Consider the following 21,946-nt stretch of genomic DNA (forward strand, 5'->3'; position numbering starts at 1 on the left):
GTGATGGCTGATGAGACAATTTTGTCAAAGCTTATAAGAACAGATCTCTAACAAAATTGTAGGTAGGTTAACACACCCTGGAGGAAAAGACAAAGAGGGATGTTTGCTTTCTTTAGTAGGTTGCTAATCACATCTCTCAATACCTGTATCCTTCAGATGTATCATGTTCCAGGAGCAGTTCTAAAGGACAGAGGATCTCCACAGGCTAATATCCTTCCTGTATTGATCTCAAAAGCACTTAGCAGAGCAGGTGGCACAAACTCAGGAGCCACAGCTTTCCTAGGCTTAGAATTTCTGCTGTAATGCTTCAAAACAAATTACATTGGCTATTTTAGACTGCAGTCCTTAAAAAGATGTAATGTAATATGTTAGGGGGGCCCTCTCTAACCAAACTGTGATGTGAGAAGGGCCAGTGTTTAGTGCTCTCCCCTTACTTTAACAGTGCACCTGCAACCACACCGAAATCCACCTTCTCCAACCCTGAGCAGCTCCTGTGCCGCTCGGGGAAGGCTCCAGCACCCTCTGCTGTCACACAGCAGCACCAAAGCCGAGCCCCAGTCCTGGACTGTGCACAGGGAATTTCAGGGACAGATTTCTTCATCCTCCGCTACAGATCCCGAGCCACAAAACCTCACAGTGACGTTCGGCAATGAACTCCACACTTCAACACAGCTTATTTTCAAAGACAGTGACTGTGTCTAGAAATAACCACCCAAAGGGAGCTTGTTATGTTAGTTATTTTTACTGATCAAGCACCTGAAAACTACACTAGGACAACAGGAAATCAAAACCCTGCTGATAGATCTACCAACTTTATTAAATGCATCAGTAAATCCCTGATACTCCAGAGACTCAGTTTTGATGTTTCCTCTACATGTTTTTTATTCCCTCAGTTGAAGAGAGGAACTTGAAAACATTAATTTCAGAAATCCAGAATGCAAGTGAATTTCAAATGTAAAATCACACGATTCTCTTGAGTTTTCCTTCTTTTTAAAGCACCCCCAAAATGTTTTAGAGCAGCTTGTTTGAACAGATTTGAAGAAGTATTTTCAGGGCTTCCTACAACCATGAGTGCTTGCCTTCAAGCCAACCCTGCACTGGAGGAGCAATAACTCCAGAACAAAAGGAGAGCCATCAGCTCTCTGGTGATACTTTCAAACTGCTAAATAGTTAGATTTAGAAAAGTTTCTTAGTCTGACCAGCCATGTTGACCAGTCTTAGGTCACACAAAATCACCTCAAAACAAAATCTGTGCAGTATAACAGTGTACAGAGTCTATATTTAACAAATACCTCTTTTTTATTTTTTTCCTCAATGAATGAGGGCCACCCATCCCTCTTTTTTTCCCAGAAATTATACCATCATCACTGGCAACAGCATTTAATAGTAAACCAAATATGGGAACGGAATACAAACGGGGTTCCTTCAAGACAAGGATTACAAAAACATATATACATACCAAACATAAAAGACAGGAACAGTATTAAGATCAAAAGCAAACACAGGGAAAGAGAGATTATAGCATCATTTGCAGTACTTTGGATGAAGGATCACAATCCACATTAATAAAAAGAGAAGAGAGTTTGCTGAATATAGAAAAGCCCGTATTTCACAGGGTCAGTAAGCTTGTGATGGGATGGCAGCTGTACAAAACTTCAGGAATCAAAGCTGAGTATGTTCATTTACATTACACTCAAAAGTTTCAGAGAAATACAAGTGTTTCAGTCCTTTGTAAGAGAAGATATGCTTCCTAAAGCAGAGAAAAACAAGTAATAAAATAGGCATTGATTTCCAAGCCAATGTGAAACTCCTACTCTTTCTGGTGTTAGTCCAGAATAAAGAGTATATATATGGATTCTGAGCCTACTTGGGTAAGTTTTCACCTATATGAAAAAAAGTTTTAAAAATCACTGTCTACCTTCTAATTAATACTGTTTTCAAAATTTGCAAGAGCTACTTATTAAATTCAGGCCAAGACTGGAAGATTAAAGTCTTACCTGAGCTGATCTGAATCCAATTTTTTTCATTTTGCAGTTAATCCTATCAATAGATAATATTATCCTTAAAAATACCTACCAACTTTCCAGCTAAAAACAGTCCATCAGCCAAGTCAGCCTTCAAATTTTGCACTGACTGTAAACAAAAGCTCTATAATGTGCAATGCTGCAAGAACTGAAAAGGACCATTAAGTTCTTTTTGCCACTTAAGCCACTAACATCATTTTACAAAGCTTCTTTTTCAAATGTCTGTGTCCTTCAAAGCCAACAGCAAAACTTTTGTCAGTTTAAGTGACTGCAAGGCCAGGCCTGAGAGAATAATCCAGCCCCAGCTGCACATTCTCAGACTGATGTTGAGTTACTGGTTAAAGACTGAGGAGATAAGAAGGAAAGCAGATGCCCCTTGTATCACTAATATTAAATACAACTGACTAAATACATATCCATATGAACATAGAGAGTGGCATTTCTTGAAAACAAGATGCCACCTTCTAAGGAGCAGAGAATTCTCATCCCCAACACACTCTTTAAGAGAGACAATTGGCTGAGGAATCTCACACACACCAAAAAAAAATCACTATTTGCCATACTTAAAGAACGGATGGATTCTTTTAGCAGAATGTCTAAATTACCCCAGATTTCCAAAGGTGGAACCAAAAGCAGAGTATACACTACAGCATGATGGTCTTCCAGTGCATGGGAGAGAACGGATGTGTGGCTCTGGGCCATTCCACTGGGTATCTATGAGCAAAGCACCAAAACCACAGCACTGGGACTTCAAACCACATAAAAGCCAGAATTGCTCCAACTCATAATGTGTTTAGATCTTACAGCTATCACAAAGCAGATTCATTAACAATCTGAAGCAAAGTCAGACTGCCCATCCCAAAGCATTAGAGAAAAGAGTGATGACATCAATGCCCATGAGTCATGATGCGTCAGTGCCCAGCATTGTATCTATTTTATAGCATACATTAACTTCTTAGCTCAAAGAAACTGCACAAAATACTGTATGGTCTTTAAAAGAAGGAGTTTCTTTAAAAGAAACTTTAAAAACATATTTTGCTAGAGAAATGTTTCAAAAGCCTGAAGCATGTCCTCCTAGAACATCACCATCGATGTGTAAGGATATAAAAATTAATCAAGTTCTCCTAGTGTTTGGTAGTAGGAAATGTTCAGCTTCCTGATACATCAAATTAAGCCTGCAATGGCATTTCTTCGTTGTGTATTTACATACAACAGTCTGATCAAAAGCTTTAAGGCTCTAATTTCTCCAAAAAAACGGTCACAGTAAAGAAGGGATTAAACGGAGTTAACGCAGCTATTGGCAATACAAAGAAGGATGCTCCTGTCATCTGCTATTGTACAATCTGGGGCATTTCACTCCATGCCTTGGCTTTCTTCTTGGCCAGGGACAGCCACGGTGGTTCAGCAGGACTGCAGGGTGTCATTGGCAGGTTCGAGGAGTGCCTCGCTTCCTTTTCAACAGCAGGAATCACAGATGCTTCCTGAGAAAGAGGTTCAACTTTACCTGCCAACAAGAAGATAGCCATCACTCATCAGAAGGCTAAAGACTCCATTTCTGCCAGTAATAGTTCCTCGTCTCTAAAACAACTGTTTTACAGCCCAAAATGCTTGTGAATCACAAATAAGTCAGAAGACTTGTTAAACTGGTTATCTCTGGCACTATCTGGTCCAGCTACTGCAATGGCAAGGAGCAGCTATTGCAATGGGAAAACTGATAGTAAGCTGTTAGTGAATAATATACCCATATAAGAATCTTCTCTTCAGTCCCACCAGCGAGTGTCTAAGCCCTGATAAATGAAGAAATTCTTTAAAATTCTTCAAGCATGTGGAGACTATAGCACCAATTATTTTTCTAATTCATATTCTTGGCTAATTAATTTCTTAATCTTTTCAAACACTTGATTTCCATTAAAATGCACAGCAAGGAGTTCCACAGACTAATTCTGCTCTGCGAGTGCAAGAAAATTTAGGAATAAGACTCCTGAGTACACAGAAAAATGGAAGCAAAATATCTTCAGGACAAGGATCACCCCAGGCTTGCTGTGGAGTTAAAAGTAACCGGTATATATTTTTCAACACTGAGAAGACTTAAATTTTTTTTCCAGTCTTCACTGCTGGCACAAATATTGCTACAGGAATGTTATTAAATACTAAATAGGGATCAAACCAATGCTTTATGTTCTTGGACTTTCATGCCAAAAAGGTGGGACTAGGTGTTCCTCTTGATGCAGCCTAACAGAAGCCTGTCATCCTCACAAAGGAATGAGGAATACAGATAATGCTCCCTGTATGGCTTTGAGTGCCTATTTAGAAAAGGCCTCCTCCGTTCATTTTGTTTGAAATTTTTCAAAATTAATGTCTTCAGACAGGCAGCCCAGAATGGGGCTTCAGGGAATGCAGCTCTCATTCTTGAGATATGGTTCACAAGTCTTTTCATCATCATACTCTCTCCATCCATTTCAGTCCAGGCAGTGCTTCATTTCTGTGTCAGTCAAACTAAGAAAATTCAGACTTTTTCTCCTACTTGACTAGTCTGTGTGTGGTGTGAGGCAGGCATGATGAGGCTGCTGTGCTCCAGCACAGCAACAGAGGCCCCATGGGGACTTAAGCCATGTTAAGTACAAGAAGCTTGATCTTGACTGAGCTGAAATCAATGGAAAATATCCATCAGCTCCATCAGTCACACTCCTGAGCAAAGCCAAAGTAGTTCCCTATTTCCACTCAGGAGGTCTCTGGTCTTTCAAAAATTCTGGTTGGTTGGTAGTTCCTGCAGGAGGCAAACTGTACTTAGGAATACTGGAGGAAGTATACTATCCATTAAAAACAGGCTGCAGCTCTACATACACAGCAAACTTTCAGAAGTATCTAAGAAGATGTAGAAATTTAGGTGTTACTGAAATTTTGATTTTGGAAATTATTTTCCACATTTTGGAAGACTTCCTTCTTTGTAATAAGCAAAAGAGACTCTAAAACTGTTTGCTTGGTCTCAACAGCACAAGGTAAAACAAAACCCCAAAACAGTGGTTCATTCTATTTGCAGGAAGACAGGCTTTGAGATCAACCTCAGAGGGCTTAAGGTGAGGTGGGAGAGCAAGAGGAAACTTCCCTTGGTTGTGACATGAGCTGCCAAGCAGTAACAACACAGTCCCACTCAGTAAAGTGAGGAACTGATGTCGTGGAATTCTCTCCCAGACTTAGCTGACCTTGAGCTGTTCTGTCCTCTTGCTGTTGCATGCAGCTTGTGTGGATCACACAGAAAACCTCAACCAGTCATTAGGAAAACTGCTAACAGTTCACCACCAGCACCTTCAACTAACCAAACTGCTGGCTCTGCTAATGGGAACCAAATAAAGGGGAGGTTATATTTGGGATTCCCAATTTCCTACTCACACCTAGACAGTGCTAAACATTTCCTAAACAATAGGGCATTGTTTTCCAAGCACCAGAGGAGCAGTGTTTTCTGTAAACACCAGCACTAGTCAGAGCTTTTTGTGATGCTCCAGGTGTGGAACACTAGATTATGCTTATAAATGCGGTCTCTGGAGGAGAGGAAACAGTTATAAAAAGTCAGGAAATTAAGCCAATTCTTAGGAAGAGGTGATGCACAAAAACTTGTAATTCTGCTGCAAGGACCACAAAGAGTGTAAGTTCTAGTAAAGGAGTAGCAGAGTTGTTTGTGAAGTTCTCAATTTGACTAAAGGCTGCCAGGCTTCCAAGGTTTAGATGATTCAAGACACAGAAATCCAATCTGTTTGTGTCAGCCTTTCAAAGGAAGACCTAATCCAAGCAAAAATCTTGACCTGTTTACATTTAATCTCTCACTTTGCACCTAAAAGCATAAGACAGAGCTGGCTTGTAACAGAACTCTTTCTAAAAGCTATAGTATGTTAGTCACATACACAGAGCTGGCAACCAACATCAGAGCTTCTGTGTTGGTGCAAACATCCTGAGCCAGCCAGATATCTGTAGTAAGGGAGAAAGCTTATTTTGTAGAACCTGTAGATTCAGAAATGGATAACAGCTCTAAAAACAACTACTACAGGGAGCAGCACAGAGGTACTACCTAATATCTCTAACACAGCAATGCTGGATGCTGGCGGATTACAAGGGAAAAGTGGCCAGGTGCGTGTGCTCTCTTTAGACAGCATCTCCTACTGTGTCAGCAACAGGAATCTGGAACAGAAAAGCCACAGCTCTGACACAGTGGGGCATTTCTCATCTTCTTAGGCAGTATCTGAAATCAATAGCTTTCAGCTGGCACAATGTGCTTTTACAGCTGAAGAACCAGCTTATCTATATCTAGCTGGAGGTTTGGCACCACACTGAGTAAGCGGGGAGGGATAAGCTGCAGCCCAGCAGAAGCCTTGGAAGAGGTAATGTGAGTCACGATGTCTGAGTCACACTCTTCCCCTGCATCTTTATTATCCACAAACACAGCTAACAGATCAGGAGAGGGGCCATCGAGCCTCTGTTCACCTGAGGGTGAAACTGACTCTGCCTAAATTATTCTTGATACGTGTTTATCTCTTCAACACATCCAGCAATGGAAACTGCACACACCCTGTATGCAAGCCACGCTTTTCTGCACTTCACCAACTCTTATTATTAGATGGTATTTCCTAACATCCAAGCTAAACATCCTCTGGTGCATTTTAAGCTCAAACAGGTCATAAAGACTAGTCTTGGCCTCTACAGAAAATTGAATTGTCTTTTCTAGACTAAACAAATCCACTTCCATCAGTATTTCCTGGCTGACTGGAGGTCTAAAAGTCCTGACCTTTTTTTGCTGCTCTCTTCTGGACACTCTCCAACTTCAGCTGCTATTCTTTAGTACTGACCTTGGCCGGTAATAAATCACCAGATTGTTTATATGACGTTCCATGAACTGGCAGTGGAGATAAAAGTTCCTCACTTGCTTTCTCTGCTGAACGAGCAAACCATTATGTTGACTTATACACAAACTATAATCTGAACAGGCCTTATATAAAGTGTGCTGATTATAAAAATGGATCTATCTTCCCCCATCACCTGCCACCCACACCACTTGCTGGTATAAACTGTAGCCACTATGTGAAGATGTAAAGGAAAAGAATACCTGCTGCTGCAGACACACTGGTCTTCGTTTGAATTTTCTTGTCCTGAGAGCTCAAGCTGCAAGGCAGATTCTTCTTCAGTATGTTCTCACTAGCACAGATCCCTTGCTACAGCATGAGGAGAGAAGAAAAGAATGCAACTAACCCACTAGCCACTGGCACTCATAAAGCTCACCCTGGCAACATCTCAAACCTGACTGTGGAAAAGCAGCAAAAGCCAGACAAGGATGGCTGGGGACATCCTGTGGGAGGGAGGGAGAAGGCAGTGAGGAAGCTTGTACAGCTCAAAGCAGCTCTTGGGCTACATGAATACATTCTGGGCAATAAGCAAGCTCCTAAAAGGTTCAGGTTTGAGTAGTGCAAAGGAACATACAGGAGCTCTGAAATAATCACTGTGACAGTGTAGTCACATACGTGTTTGCTCACTCATCTCAGTTGTCTCTCCCAGTGTTTTTAGAGGCCAGTCCAGCAAATCTTTCTTTGGGTACTGCTCACAACACACCTCCCATGAAGATGACGTTGAACAGTTTGCAAAAGTACCCAGACAACCTAGGGCAGGATTCACACCCATGCAACATTGTTTGATACTCTACCTCCTCCTGATCCACTTTGGTCAAAGCTTTTTCTTCAGCTTTGTGTTCTTTGGCAAGAGGGTGGTCCTGGAAACCCTTTTGTTTTAGCTTTGCCATGGAGACCCAAGCTGGTTCAGAGGAAGCAGTTTCCAAATATGGAGTGACTTTTTCTATAAAAGAAGCATTTTTGAAGTAAAGAAGGGATTTAGGTCAAGTCAGCCTAAAAGCAAGTGTTTCATGTTTTAAATCCTTCAGCATCTGTAATACTCTTTGAACACTGTGGAGATGAAATTACCTTCCCTGATGATTTGTCCCTGGCAATAAATGGTTTTTTGTGTTTGTTCTGGAGTTTTTGACCTGACTCTGCTTCCGTTTAAGTCAATGGCAGAACTCCCACTGAGGTCGTTGTGAACCGGATTTTGCCTTTGAAACAACATCCTTACATTGCAGACTAAATGAATACGATAAACACGATCTTTTCATGTAGGCACTAAAATACAGGCTGCCTTGTCACTTCTTAAATATTTTAAGTTAAGTCATTGTAGAAAAAAAATAGTCACACCTAATGCAACTCCTAGTTAAGGTTTGAGCAGCTGCAGTCTGAATTATTAACTACCAAACAGCAGCAAGTTTTAAAAAACTGTGTTAAAACTCTGACTATATGCACAAGTCCCTCGTACCAGAAATGTTTCAGATATAGCCCTCAAGCTATTGTTGTTATTCTTGCTGGAACACACCCCTCATTAAGATAAGCCAAGAATTCTCTTGACTGGCCAAATCATCAAGCCAATTAAATTATGGTGCTGATTAACTCAAGGCTGAATTTGGTCCTCATCAAGAGGATTTTTCTCTTTTGTTTGCCACTCTGCCAAACCTCTTACATAACCACTGTTTTCTGCAATGTCTGGATAAAAATACAGCATAAATACCTGAAGGTTTATGACCATTTTGCTTCTTTGCCACTTCTCCTGATCTTGTCTTGGGGGGATTTTTGTCGTCTAGGAGATCAGGCTTTTTAACAACTGATTTTGTGCTGACAGGAAGGCCTGGAGGTGGCTTCCCAGTTCCCATCAATTTCTGATCCTCCTTGGCTGGAGTAGAAGCAGCAATGGGAACAGCTGAGGGGATCGGCTTTGGAGACTCTACTCGGCTTTCACTCTGGTATTTTAGTAAAGAAGATGTTCTCCTTAGTCTGACCCCAAATGGGTTCTCAGCATTTTGTGTTTCATGGTCAGCCCACTCCATAAAAGAATTCAAATGCAGATCTCTGTCCTTACCATCTCGATCAAATCTGTCTGCATTGGTTTTTGCTGATTCCTGGATGACTGCATCAAAGCGTGTGTGCTCTTTTGTCGTTCCTTCAAAGAACTCTGGTCTTATAGGGGATGTTGGGGAACTTCTGGAGTAGGAATCTTCCTTTGAATTTGAACCCCCTGAGAGAGATCTTTGCCATGCTGGTGCAATGGTAAACCGGACTGGTTTAGCAGAGGCAGTCTTCAGTGGGGTTTTTACACTTTCATCTGGAGACTGATTGCCTTCCACTGTTTTTCTGCGAGAATCTGTACTGCTTATCTGGTACTCCTTACTGTCATCATCAGAAGATATATTACTCTTCAAGCCAGCCAAACTCGAAGAGGCAAGACACCCAATGGAAAGCTTTTCAGAAATGCATGACATGTTGGCCTGTTTGTTACCCTTTGAAACAGGAACAGTTTCTGCTTTAAAACATACTTCCAATTTACTGCGAGGCAGCACGCAACCTGCTTCCAAGACAGATGCAGCAGTGTCTTCTTTTTTTTCTGTACTGCCTTTGAGTGACTGGGATTCCATAATTTCACAAGTTTCTTTCTCATTTCTTGTTACTGAACTGTTTTCAGGCTTCAAAACAGCCACTGTCTCAATGCCAGAACAAGACTCTGAATCAGCTACCACAACCTGTGAAGCGCTTAGTGCAGTACCTGGGATGGTACAGTTGGAATGATTCTCAGTAGTACCCAAGCAGGTTTCTACTTTGCCAGTAAACAGTGGATCCCCCTTTTCCTGGGCTTTCATGTTTGTATCCACAGAATTTAGTGAGGACCTTTGTGCAACATTTGCCAATATATCTGTGCCCTCTGTCTCCACATCACTGCTAAACAAGTCAGCTGCTGGTAGGTCTGGAGACACAACAGCTTCTCCTTCAAGTTGTTGCAGCTCTGGAAATGCAGGTACTTCAGTCCTGGTACTTTGCTGGTGTTCTTTCAACTCATCAGCAGACTCATCTGAAGAGTGCAACACTTTTGTACTGTGGTGCTCCTCCAGGTTCACTGGAGAAGGCTCAGGCCTCAGAAGGAGTGTGGTTGCTCTATGGTGATGATCCATGTAGGGAAGGCGTGCATCCTCCTGCAGCAAAGCACAGGAGTCTCCTGCCACAGCTGTGGAATCACAAGAGTCACAGGCTGCATCAGTGGGAGTTTTTAATCCTGGTGTCTCCACAGAACTGCCTCCCTTTGCAAATTGTTCCACCTGGGCTGATAATCCTGTATTAAACAGAGAAGAGTGTGCACTTAAAGGTTACAATTCAAACTCCATCTGTATGACTAATTCATTCCAGTCATTTAACATGAGTGTCCCACGTCTGGGCACCACTGACTGATAAATAAGGCTGTCCAAGTGAAAGACTAACAAAGTTTTTAGTTTGAACATACCTTTCACCTCATGTATTTTTTAATGCTGCCCTCAAAGTTCACCACTTCAGCACCACTATGTTGAATGTACATGACTTTTTCCATCATAACACTTTAGCAGCCAGGATTGATTTTATGATATAAAACCAAAAGATAACTAGTTTGAAAGGACTTAGAATTCAAATAGGTCCTGTCAGAGTTCAAGCTCCTAAAGTAGCAACAATTAAGTCTTCATTACCTTCCCAATCACTTTTGTATTTGTCACTCTCAGGTAATTCTGTTGAATTTTCCTTCTTTTCTGGAGTTGCAGGAATACACGCTTCATTTTCCAGCTGTTCCACCTAAAGAAGTGCAGTAAGATCTTTTAATTAAAGAATCATGCACAAAGATTGTATTTTATACACATGAACTTTTATGAATACTCAAAACACAGACACAAACCTTCCACTCTGTGGTTAATGAACTACTCCAACTAAGAACTGGACTTGTAGAAATAGACTTAAGCCTCTTTCAGACTGACAGCTAGCTTTTCAAACAACAGGAATGTTTTTACAAATGAAGCATAACCCCCAACTTTCTGGCTAAATAATGAAAACCAAAACTTGCACTTTCTTCAGTTTACATGATACTGAAGTTTTCCGAGGCTTTTTTGGTTGGTTGGTTGGTGCAAAATAGGTGGTTTCCCTTCCTCCAACAGAAGAAGTAAATGAACATGGATAAGAAAGAAAAAAAAATTTAAAACTATTTAAAACAATAATTAAAAATTCACATGGATTTCCTTCTGCTGAGCAATTGTCTTCCAGAAAACACTTACCTGGAGGGGTTGCTGATTCTTGTTGGTAAAGCCCTTCTGTTTCCGAGGGTTTATGGCAATCCTGTGCCTGGCTGCTGAGGTGTCCAGGCAGCCCAGGGGACTGGCAGGGGTGGTGAAGTCAACAGGAAGGAAGCTGCTGCCTCGAGAGATGGGGGTCCCCAGAGTGGCAGGGGAGGAAGGACTGATGGGCCTGGAGGAAGCTCCAGAAGGTATCTGTAAAAAACAAGCACAATGCTCTACATTCTGCTTGGTTTCCCCACATCTCTGGAACAGTTCCTTTGCTACCTCCTGCCATTTCAGAAGTCTGAAATAGCTGTATTTTGGGGCTTAAAACCTCTTTTTAAAATACTTGCTTAAACTCATCTTTGCATAGAGATGATTCAGTTCAGTGTGTTCAGCTGTATGTCACACAGAGTGAGAAATTTCTTTCTCACAGTAAGAGCCTCAGCTTGTCTCCCTCCCATTTCTTATCTGAAAACCCGTTTGCAGTATATGCACACACCAGCAGGAGACACTGGTGCCGTTTGTAAAGCTGCATTCCCATACCAGTAATGTGACACTACAGGAATACAGTGTTAAAAACCAGTACAATAAAACCCAAAAGTGGCCTGGATGCTTGTTTCTTTTTATCTCTAAGAAATTTCTCATAGCCACTTTTTTAATATCTACTTTCAGGAGAATCAAATGCTTCTGTCCAACAAGTATCCCAGAACCATCTTCCAGTCAGTGATGTGGATCTCACAGCCTTGCAGCAATGCTGCTCTGGGGAACTAAAGAGCAGTAACCTTAGATCAGGCTATCAAAATAAAGGGTTTACACAAGGGTTCATAGAAAACCCCCTAAACGTGCAGTTTGACTGGTTTTGCTACTGTTTTGAAACGTAGACCAAACTTTCTGGAACGTCTGCAAAATGTCACAGGCATGCCAAACGAGCTTCATTCATAAAGCAAGGTGACACACAGCCTTTGCACCGTGCCTGGCATTCAGGGTTTAGTTTTGATTCAGCTTGGGATATAACACAGCATTTCAAACAAGTATGCTGATGAAGTTTTAGAGATAATGAAAACCTCTTTCCATCTGATTTACAGAAATTGTCAAGGTACATTTCTTTGTGTTAAGGTAGCTAAAGTTGACTTCCTTATTCTTCACTGATTTTTTTAGGTCCTAGATGTGTATTACGGTGTGTATTATGACAGACACAGATTCTTCTCATGAAAAATTTACACATCGTGAAACAGAGGAAGAAGAACACAGCTAGTAAATAAGCTAACTCTTGTTATAATTCTACAAGATTAATGATAAACCTGTAAGGATCATTAGAACTTAAAAAATAATAATATTGTTATTCATTTCTACATACAAGTTCTTCTGTTTTTCATTTATAAAATTACAGTTGTGTTTATGTAATATAAAAACACCTGAAGCCAGTATTTGAACTATTGCTATACATAAAATGGCAAATTCCTTAATCCACTGAGGATTCAGGATATCTTTGTCTCAGATCACTGACAGTTTGTATATTCTCTCAAAAACAGTGGAGCGGATTTCTTTTTTCTGATTTCCACATCAGCATTTAAGTGTAAGATCAGTTTAGAGTTTCATGCTTAGTGGGCAGATGCAGGAGCCAGCACAAGGAGGCTGCTGCAGCTCTGAGGCCCATCTCCTAAAGAGTGTTTGTGCCAAAACTCCACCTCAGTCCCACAGGATGAGACCCTGTTTTGCTTTTAATCAGTCTGGGTTGAAGATGCCAACAAGGAAGTCAGATTTCCATAAAGGCTGCCTTGGCAAAGGCTGGGTAATGCTGGTGAATGTCTCTGTGAAGCCACTTGCTGCTCTCTTCAAGTGACAGCCTCCCATCCAGCTTTAGGTTAGTCAGAAAGTGGGTCTTTGTATAGGTAGGAGGCCCTGAGAAGTTACACGGGTGGCACATCTGGGCTTCACACAGAGGGGCCAGCAGCATGAAGCTCCTGGAAATCCCAGTGAAGTAACACATGGCAAAGATATGAAGTAACTCTCATGTGCAGCAAGATCAATACAACTGCAGAATGTAAAACACTACACCTCGTGTAACTTCAGATTGCTTAGGCTGCAATCCTGTTTCTCATTTACCAAGTATTTCCTTTACAGTGTTCTCTCTGGTGAGGTTCTCAAACAGGGATTCTGTGTGGAGGACTGCAAAGCTTGGGCCAAAATGGTCTGTAGCTGTTCTGGACCCATAAACATTCCCCTTTTCAGCTAAATGGCAGATTGCTTTGCTTTTATATTTGCTGTCCCATGAGTTGAATCAGCTCTGTTGGACTGGAGCTGCCTTTGGCGTTGGCATAACTGTGGTCTGACTGGTCCTTCAAGCATTATATTAACACTGGAGAAAGGCAATAACAGCAAACTGTGGCTTTGCTTTGAAAGCACGAGGTGGGCAGGAATTCAACTCAGCTTCAAGCACCAGGGACAGTCAAGGTGAAGGTCCCCCAAGCTCCACTCCAAAAACACAACCTCTGTAAATTTTTCCAAGCTGATCAAGGAATAGACTGTGTTGTTCTGATGGCAGAACCTGCTGCTTCTGATGGTCATTTATCATACAAAGAAAACTGCAAATTAAACCACACCTTTTCCTGTGGAATACCTGGCATCAGGAAGGGTTGATCCTGCAATCATTTCCCACGATAAGGGAAATGCAGGGCATTGCTCACAAGCCACTGCTGATGGGCAGGTGTGATTTAACTATTACTGCTGTTGGGTATTAGAGCCCTGGGACACTGAAGTGGAATCAAAGTAGTTTGCCTTGTCCAATTTTTTGTTGTGTAACTTTACAGGTTCATACTTTGTCAAAGAGCTGACTATGCTCTTCAAACAAACCACTTAGCACTAGATTTCTGCCTGACTTTATTTCTTATTCAAAACTCAAAAAGGTACATTTTCAGTATCACTTGCCTCGCTCTGGACTGTAAAAGAATTGTTTCCTAGGATACACTGTAGCCAGAATAAATTTTAAAAAGTAAAATTATTGTACTGGCTCCATACAGACACCACACATGCCATCTCAGGAAAGTTTATTAGCAGGAAAAGTAGCTATTTACCTGTTCATCTTCACTGTCTGTCCCACCTAAACTCAAAGAGCTATGACGCTGGACAGGGTTGGAGGACTGTGGGATAAAATAAGGAAGAGGGTAAGTCAAGGGAAGTATCACACTGAATTATCTGGGACTGGATATCCAGTGCTAATTATGAGAAAACACAAGAGGAAAGATAAAGGAAGGGGCACCGAGTTCCTGCCTTACACAGTAGCTTTCATTTCCTTACTGGGATCAAATAAAGTAGAGGAGCTTTCTCCTGCTATGAGATATGCCATGGAGGTTGACCACATGAGACAACATATTTTATAAAGTTATTTTGGCTTATTGTTTTAAAATCTTCAAATTTACAAATGCTCACCTGTTCTCTGAAGTCCAAAATCATTCATTTGCTAATTATATGGATCACAACTGTCCCAGTACTGGTCTGCACAAAAGCATGGAAAATTGTACCCAGACAGGGTATTTGTAAGGTCACTTTCTAGATATCCCTCAGAGTGACAAGTCCACAATCCACCTAGGTAATTTGTTCTCGTTCTGACTGATCCATAGCATTACACTTTATCACAAGCAAGCAAAAAGATCTTCCCCCTCTCCAGGCAGATTTTCTCTTTTCTGTACAGGTGGTCATCAAGGTGACCTGACAATTGTACCTTGTTTGGCGAATCTGTCAGAACTTCACGAAGGGTTGAGATTTCAGGAGGGCTTCTAGGTAAACCATCATCCTCAGAAACAGCACCTGCATCTTCCAGTTTCTTTCCAGTTATAACAAGAGGAGGTGATCCAAGTCTGACATTCTGCTGCAGCTGAAGCTGTGGTTGAAATTTAGAATATAGACTTTCAGTGGCATTATATGTAGGGAACCTTTTGGACACTTTTAATGCAGTTGCTCCTATTAACAGCCAAGAATGATAACAGCAGCCAGGAACAACTTTGTTTGCAAAGGGGAATGGGGATTCTTTTCCAAGATTGCATAAAAAAATGCTCTGGCAGACCCTGACCCTAGAAAAATAAAACAAAGTCTGCAAACTCACAAGCAGCCAGATGTTCCCTCAAACTAAAAATGTTCAGATCTCAGGAAACACCATTACTAAAATTCTTGGCTTAAGTCTGTCAGCCATGTCAAAGCTGGAATAGAAACAAGGTCTGAACAGAAACTTTGTCCTTCAACTGAAAACATCTCTACAGACTATTCCCAAGATAAACATTCAGACTTGGGTTTTTCCATTTCTTTGCTTACTAAACCATATTGGGAAATTCTAGGCCTAATTCTGTGTTTTCTTGCAAGATAGGAATTCATTTATATCTCTGTAAAATAGATCTAAATAGCTGCCATTCTTATTCAACAAGATTAATATGCAATGTGATTCCTGAAGCTCTAACAGCCACACAGGGTAGCACAATGTCACCCTTTAATGCACCAGTCCTCCATTATTGCAATATGTGGGCAACACAAGACATACAGCTCACCTGTGCACTTAATGGGAAAGAAAAGGTAGAAAGTCAATTTTGCTTTGGTGTCTTTGCACAACTTCCTGTGTTAGATTTATTAAATTTATTACATGCAGACAGCAAAGTGGTGTGGGGGAAACTCTGAATTTGCAGTCTGTCTCCTACTGGTAGAAGTCAATTTAGATTGTTAAGAAAGTAACAGCTTTTATTAGTGCTTGGTTTTTATTCTGACAAGACTCAAGCTCAGAAAAAGGCTGTCTTTTACAGCTACAAAAATAGTGCTGGTAGTATTAGATTACCATGCAGGATGATGTATAGTTGAGGAGAGGGCACAGTGGACTGGAGATAGCATGAAAAGAGCTTTTTTTCCCCACAACAAAGCTCTGTCATATATAAACATGATTCTTCCTGCTACTCCTATTGTTACACAAAAAATATCTTAGCCTATTTTGCAGTCTTATGGATGAACAAGTCCCTCCATGCATCTTCTATTACTTACCATGTGATGCAATTGTGTTTGCAACATGAAGCTCACACTGAGCAAAGAAGAATTTCAATAGTGTTTGGCTGCTTTATCAACCATTTGTATTCAGCCTCTGGAAAAACCTTAAACTTTTATCTCAGTGTTCCGAGCTGGGCAGTTACTTAAATGCGTTTAATATAACCAATAGTTCATAAGGGAGCTGTCAAGGAGGGTTCAGTATAGCCTTGGCAGAAGGAAATGACCTAGCAGAACACAGTATGCTTTGCTGGCCAAGACCAGAAGAATAATCATATAAATAAAGCTGTCAGAGCACCCTGACACATCCATCATCCCACACACTTACACAGTCACTGGTGATGGCATGTACAGAGCCACAATTGCCAAAAAAAGCAACATAAATAATATTTAAAGAATAACAGTGTAAGGGACACACTACAGTATAAATAAATGGCCTTAACCCAAAAGCAGTAGCAATGAAGTAAAGAATATAAATCCCACTGAAAGAGGACACACTCAATAAGGGAAGTTTCCAAGAGTCCATGAACTGGATTCATGTCACTCCAACACTGTGAGATCTGGGCAAGGCTGAAAGCAGCAACAATGCTTAAAGATGCAGTTTCCAAGAGGTAGAACAGATCCAAAAGTAGTAAATCTGTCTTTGGACACTTTAGTCAGCAAAATCTGAAGACACACAGCAAAGAAATCAAGGAACCAAGTTTCCCAGGAGACAGCTCACACAAAGCAGCACCATGAATGAGGGGATGATGTTCTCACCTGCAAAGTTTTCACTCTTCCAGGTATGTTTTCCTGAGACAACACGTCACCTGCCACATTTCCTGGTGCGGATTCAAAAATGAAGACACTGTCATGGGACAAGGCTTTGTTTCCCATGCTTCCTTTGGGCCTGGGAAGGAAGGAAGGAAGGAAAGAAGAGTGGTCAGTGCACTGGGTACATTCCCCACACTATTTCACCAGGGCAGAAGGATCATAAAGAGTTCCAGGGCAGGATGCATCTCACTTAACTTCAGATTTGTGCAGGTTAGTTGTTTAAGTTAGTCACTGCTAGCTTCTTTTATACTCAGAAGGGAGGAGAAACACTTTTTAGAATGCTGATTGAATGCAGATGTCCGTTTTCAGACAATACTCAGCATCTGCATTGAACACACAGGTCAGTCTCTGTGAACTAGAGGGGGAACCCAGGGTGATTATCTGATGTTGGGATTTAGGTGGATGCACACCACCCTCAGAAATGTCTACAGTGCAGAGGGGGAGCAACAGAAATCCCCTGCCTTCCTTGGGTGGCAATGTGCCAAGCATGAGACATTCAGGACACAAGCTTTGCATCCTGGTGTGTGCCATGCCTACCAAAGATGGTCGATTACTTTTCCACTTCTCGCACATGTGGGCAGAAATTTAAATTTTGCTACAGTAACCAACTTGATTCAAATCCTCTCATGTCCAGCAATAAAACCAGCTTTGTTCACCCGTATCCTGAACATCTCCAGATCCTAAACATATTAAAAAATGTAGATGGGACAAATGTCCACGTCCATATTTACATACCTATCCATGGTAAAGCTAAAGTACCCAGGTAAGATATTCCTGCTCTGTTTCTGTCTCACTGGGTGTTCAGCCCAGTGAAGCAATGATGAGTTCCCACAACAACTGTTACTGAACTGTAACAAGTGAGATTGATCTGGTTTGAGCTATTAAGTTGCGCAGGGAAAATTTTGCACTTGGCTGGCACAAGAAGGAAGACTCCATATAATTTATTCACCAAGTTCCATCAGCATTGACAAGCACTATCTGTACATTACTTTGTTCAGAAGACCATAAGGATGGCCTCTACCAGGATTTCATCCTAATTTTTAACTAATATTCTCTCATTGTAGGTCAAGAGACCATTAACTCAAGTTACAAGGATTCCTTGGCTCAGTTGCCATGAAGGAAATGCTCACTGCCTCTGGAAATTTCATTCTGGGTAACAGAGGACAATTAGGAACACAGCTCTGAGAAGAAAAATCCAGGATGTCAAAACTCTTCTGCAAGAAAATCAAATATTTCTCTGTCTATTTGCCTAACCACAGACTCTCTATTTAGAAGAAAGCCCTGAAGGACTGTGAGCTTTCATAAAGTAAATACACTGTGCAAAAAACCCTCCAAAATTACTCTTTTTCCTCCCACATCTCCCTTCTTTACATCTCCAGAGACATCTCCTTTAGCTGCTTGACTAACCCTCCTGTTGCCCCAAAGGTGTAGTCAATCAGTTTACAGTTATATCGGGTCTCACAGTAGGGCAAAATAATTTTGCTCCAGGTTTATGTTGTGTCAAAGGCAATCTGAGCTCCTTCTCCCACAGCACAGGTCAGAGTTTGTGCTTCCTCCCATTACAAGTCATGGTTAATGTCTGTGTTAGTTCACAGGACAGCAGGTCAACACATAAGCAAGGCACTTGCCTTACTTCATCATTAAGAGTTAATGAAGCCATCCCATCCTTTTGTGTGCTTGATTTTATAGTCCTTTTCAGCACAAAAGACATTCCATACGAGCAAGAGATAATTTTACTGCATTCAGAGAAACAGTCATGCAACTTTTATTTACTGTAATGTGTAATCATTATTACTTAGCATATTCTATTTACTGCAAAGAATGCATGTGCATTAGAATGCATTAACCTTTCCAGCTGGGGATTTCCTCACTTGCTTTACTTGGAGTTCCTTAGCAATTGGAGCTAAGGTTTCCTTGTTCTCTAGACTGCCAGTTTAAGATCTGTTTCTTTGTTCCTCTCTCTGCATGTGTTTGGAAGAGAATTACTGTATTTTCTTCTGGCAGTCACAAAAAGAGCATTGGATTAAACATAGAATTAACTGCAGCTTTAGTACAGATGAGTCGCTTATGTGCAAATCTGCATTCCTGTGTCATTCCAGGCAGTGTATTTATATTTCCACTGACGCTAAAGATGCACTACCTAAAGCCCAGATGTTTTAACCACTGTATCTCCACACTGATTTCCCCATACAAATGCTCAGTTCATTCATGTGCATCAACATTCGAGCTGCCATGGCTGAGGAAATGATGGGACTCTGCAGGCAGCGATAAAGCAGCTCCTAAACCCATCATGGCCTGTGCTATCTTCCTTTTCTTGTTGCTGCAACCCCACTCCTTTTACTCATGTTTGAAGTAGGGGGATGAAAAGTGGTGGTAATTGCTGAGTGATCTCTCCCTGTCCATATCTTGACCCACAAGGCTTTAATTATATTTTCTCTCCCATGCCCAGTTGAGGAGGGCAATGACAGAGCAGCTTTGGTGGGCAGCTTGTTTTAAAACAATGCTTAAAAAAAAGAAAGAAAAAAAGAAAACCAGTGCTTCTGCCTCAAGAACAAGGAAAGAGCAGCATTGTTCTAGAACTGGGTTTTAAATTCTGCGTGCCAGAAATTGCAAAGCTGAGGGTCCTGCTATAAACCCTCCACAAGCTGTATTTCCACTGGCTTTCAGGATCAGGTTTTCCCATAGGATTATGCAGTTCAGTCTGTCTAGGTACTTATAAAGTGTGCTTATGCCATGCACAGTCTGGGTTTTCAAGTAGCATAAACATATCCCTACGTTTTTTCGATAGTTCATCTAACCCTATCTCTAAGGGGAAAAAACAGAAGAGTTTTACTCATTTCCTGATCTCTCATCTTGCAAAACAGTTCATAATCACTGGAGGACAGCACTGAGGTAAACAGCAATTGGCCTTGAAATACTTGGTTAAGGACAAGAGAAAGAGTTTGCACCCATCGTGCCTCTGGAGCAGGCAGCAAATTTTAAGGCAGATCCCTCCTATGGGTTGATGGGGTAAGCTCAGCTGTCTCTAAGCTTTTTGATCTGGGCTGATTCACTCTAATTCCCCTTACCCCAGGAGACTGGTTGTGTGGTCACTTAACTCTGTTGTTGTTACGCTAACAAACAAAATAAAGAGATTGTTGTTTCGTTCCCAGATCATTTTCATGATGCAGTTGCATAAACAAAACAGAATGAGTAGGGAAAGGTGGGGCAAGAAGGAGCCAGCACCCATGAGAAAGTAGCAACTGTAAGATTTCCACCAGAAGAAATGCAGTGTCCAGCTCCACCCAGTGCCCCATTTGATGATACAAAGCATCTGGCAGCAGTGCTGATTTCAGTCATGTCCCACTCCAGTCACCTGATCATGCCCTCTGCTGGTGTCACATCCACCCAGTGCCCCCTCCAACAAAACACTGCAAACCATTGCACGTGGCCAGTGTTTTGTCACATTTTGTTAATCTGCAGCTCCACAACCCGAGGTGCAGAGTAATCCAAAGAGTTTAGCGGCTAAGAGGGGAGGATGAGGAGGGTGGGAGCTGGAAAACAGCCAAATTTACAGGTTCCCTGATACTATTCCATGACATGTCTAGCAAGAGGCATGACCATGCTCAGAGGGTTGTCCCAGCCCAGATTCAGTCAGAGATTTGCAATGTAAGTGTTGTGTAGTTTGGTGGTCTAACATCAGTGAAGCAGTGTTAGCAGTGCAAGCTGACAGCTTGTACAACACCAACTGAAAAAAGGACAAGGTTTTGAACCATCACTCAGGGGTCTGGGAACTGCTCTGGAAACACCTCATGGACTTGTAAACCTCACTCACATGCACAGCCCTCTAGGGGTGGTGACACAAAACCAGGGGCCTTCAATTGTCATCTATGCCTAAATGGCTCAGTAAGAAAGTAAAAAAGCCATCATATACTGATAATATACCAGAAGGACTTCTTTCTCTTTACTTCAGCCATTACAGAGGGCACCACTGCTGCCAAAAAAAAGCAACTCAACTTCACACGTATTCTCTGTAGTTACACTACTCAAACATCATCCTCTTGTAAAGTTGCTGCTGATCAGGCCTTCCAAGACAAATTTCAAACACTAAACCCAATCAAAACAATCTGGGCTATCTGCAGTTTTAGACTAAGAGGCTGGATCACCCCTGCCTCTGGCTGCCCTCCCCCTCCTCTCCAGTCTGACTTTTAAAGCACTAGCGAAGAAAGAGGAAATTCCTGGAATTCCTTCATCAGCATTAGGGCTTGTTTTGCACAAACTTGGACAGAGGTTCCTCCTGTGGGGCCAGCTCATGCTTTCATCCCGCTGCTGAGAGAGGTCTGCTTTTATTTATTTATTTTCCTTCCTTGCCAGCTTACCCAGCCTCCTTCGGTGAATGAAGTGCAGTAGCGTTGAGCACAGCGATGCTGACATCGCTGCTGGACTGGCAAGGTTTTAAATTACTTTCCCCCCTGGGAGGTGGAGGTTCTTTCCTTTTCTTCTTGGAAAAGAAGTTCTTGAAAGTCTGAAATTTGGATTTTTTCTTTCCTGCAAGATGAGAAAAATGAAAATTTATGAGAGTTGGTGGTATTACTTAGCTTGGAGAATGTTATCTCTTAAATTCTGGAGCAAGTCTTAAAGCTAGAGCAGCCCATTCAGTTTTAGTCAGCTTCTTTTAAATTATTCAGTGCTGGAGTCCAGTGAAAGATGAAGCTGCAGTTCTTAGAACTGCAGCCTCTAAAGCAACTCTGGCATTAAGCTGACAATAGTGGTGCCTACTTAGGTTCCACTTTATGCAAAAATACCCTTATATAGAAAATGTATCTACCTACAACCGAACACTGATCATAATTGATGTATTTTCAATTTAAAAATGCTGTCAATGTCTTTAACTCCTAATGTTCTTTACTTAGCTTGGTCTAGTTATGCTTTCTCTTTACTCAGTGCAGTAAGGAGACAACAC

At 41.5% G+C, this 21,946-nt stretch overlaps 1 protein-coding gene across 5 annotated transcripts in view; it reads right to left on the reverse strand.

Annotated features, from left to right (window-relative positions):
* Nucleotides 1-1,270: 1,270 nt before the first annotated feature.
* KIAA1210 (KIAA1210 ortholog) overlaps nucleotides 1,271-21,946 on the reverse strand; it is a 53,566-nt gene continuing 32,890 nt past the window's right edge. For 4 of the 5 annotated variants that reach the window (XM_050310265.1, XM_050310268.1, XM_050310266.1 and 1 more), the window contains exons 3-12: nucleotides 21,363-21,531; nucleotides 16,951-17,080; nucleotides 14,894-15,052; nucleotides 14,247-14,312; nucleotides 11,170-11,382; nucleotides 10,594-10,696; nucleotides 8,619-10,208; nucleotides 7,711-7,859; nucleotides 7,120-7,225; nucleotides 1,271-3,528 (exon numbers count right to left, since the gene is read on the reverse strand). In XM_050310265.1, coding sequence (XP_050166222.1) covers nucleotides 3,356-3,528; nucleotides 7,120-7,225; nucleotides 7,711-7,859; nucleotides 8,619-10,208; nucleotides 10,594-10,696; nucleotides 11,170-11,382; nucleotides 14,247-14,312; nucleotides 14,894-15,052; nucleotides 16,951-17,080; nucleotides 21,363-21,531 — 2,858 coding nt within the window. In that variant the 3' untranslated portion in view covers nucleotides 1,271-3,355. The remainder of the gene's footprint in view (nucleotides 3,529-7,119; nucleotides 7,226-7,710; nucleotides 7,860-8,618; nucleotides 10,209-10,593; nucleotides 10,697-11,169; nucleotides 11,383-14,246; nucleotides 14,313-14,893; nucleotides 15,053-16,950; nucleotides 17,081-21,362; nucleotides 21,532-21,946) is intronic. The other variant, XM_050310269.1, reaches the window with a different exon arrangement.

Source organism: Myiozetetes cayanensis, unplaced genomic scaffold, assembly GCF_022539395.1.
Source record: "Myiozetetes cayanensis isolate MyiCay16 unplaced genomic scaffold, myiCay2020 scf15, whole genome shotgun sequence".
Classification (NCBI taxonomy): Eukaryota; Metazoa; Chordata; class Aves; order Passeriformes; family Tyrannidae; genus Myiozetetes; species Myiozetetes cayanensis.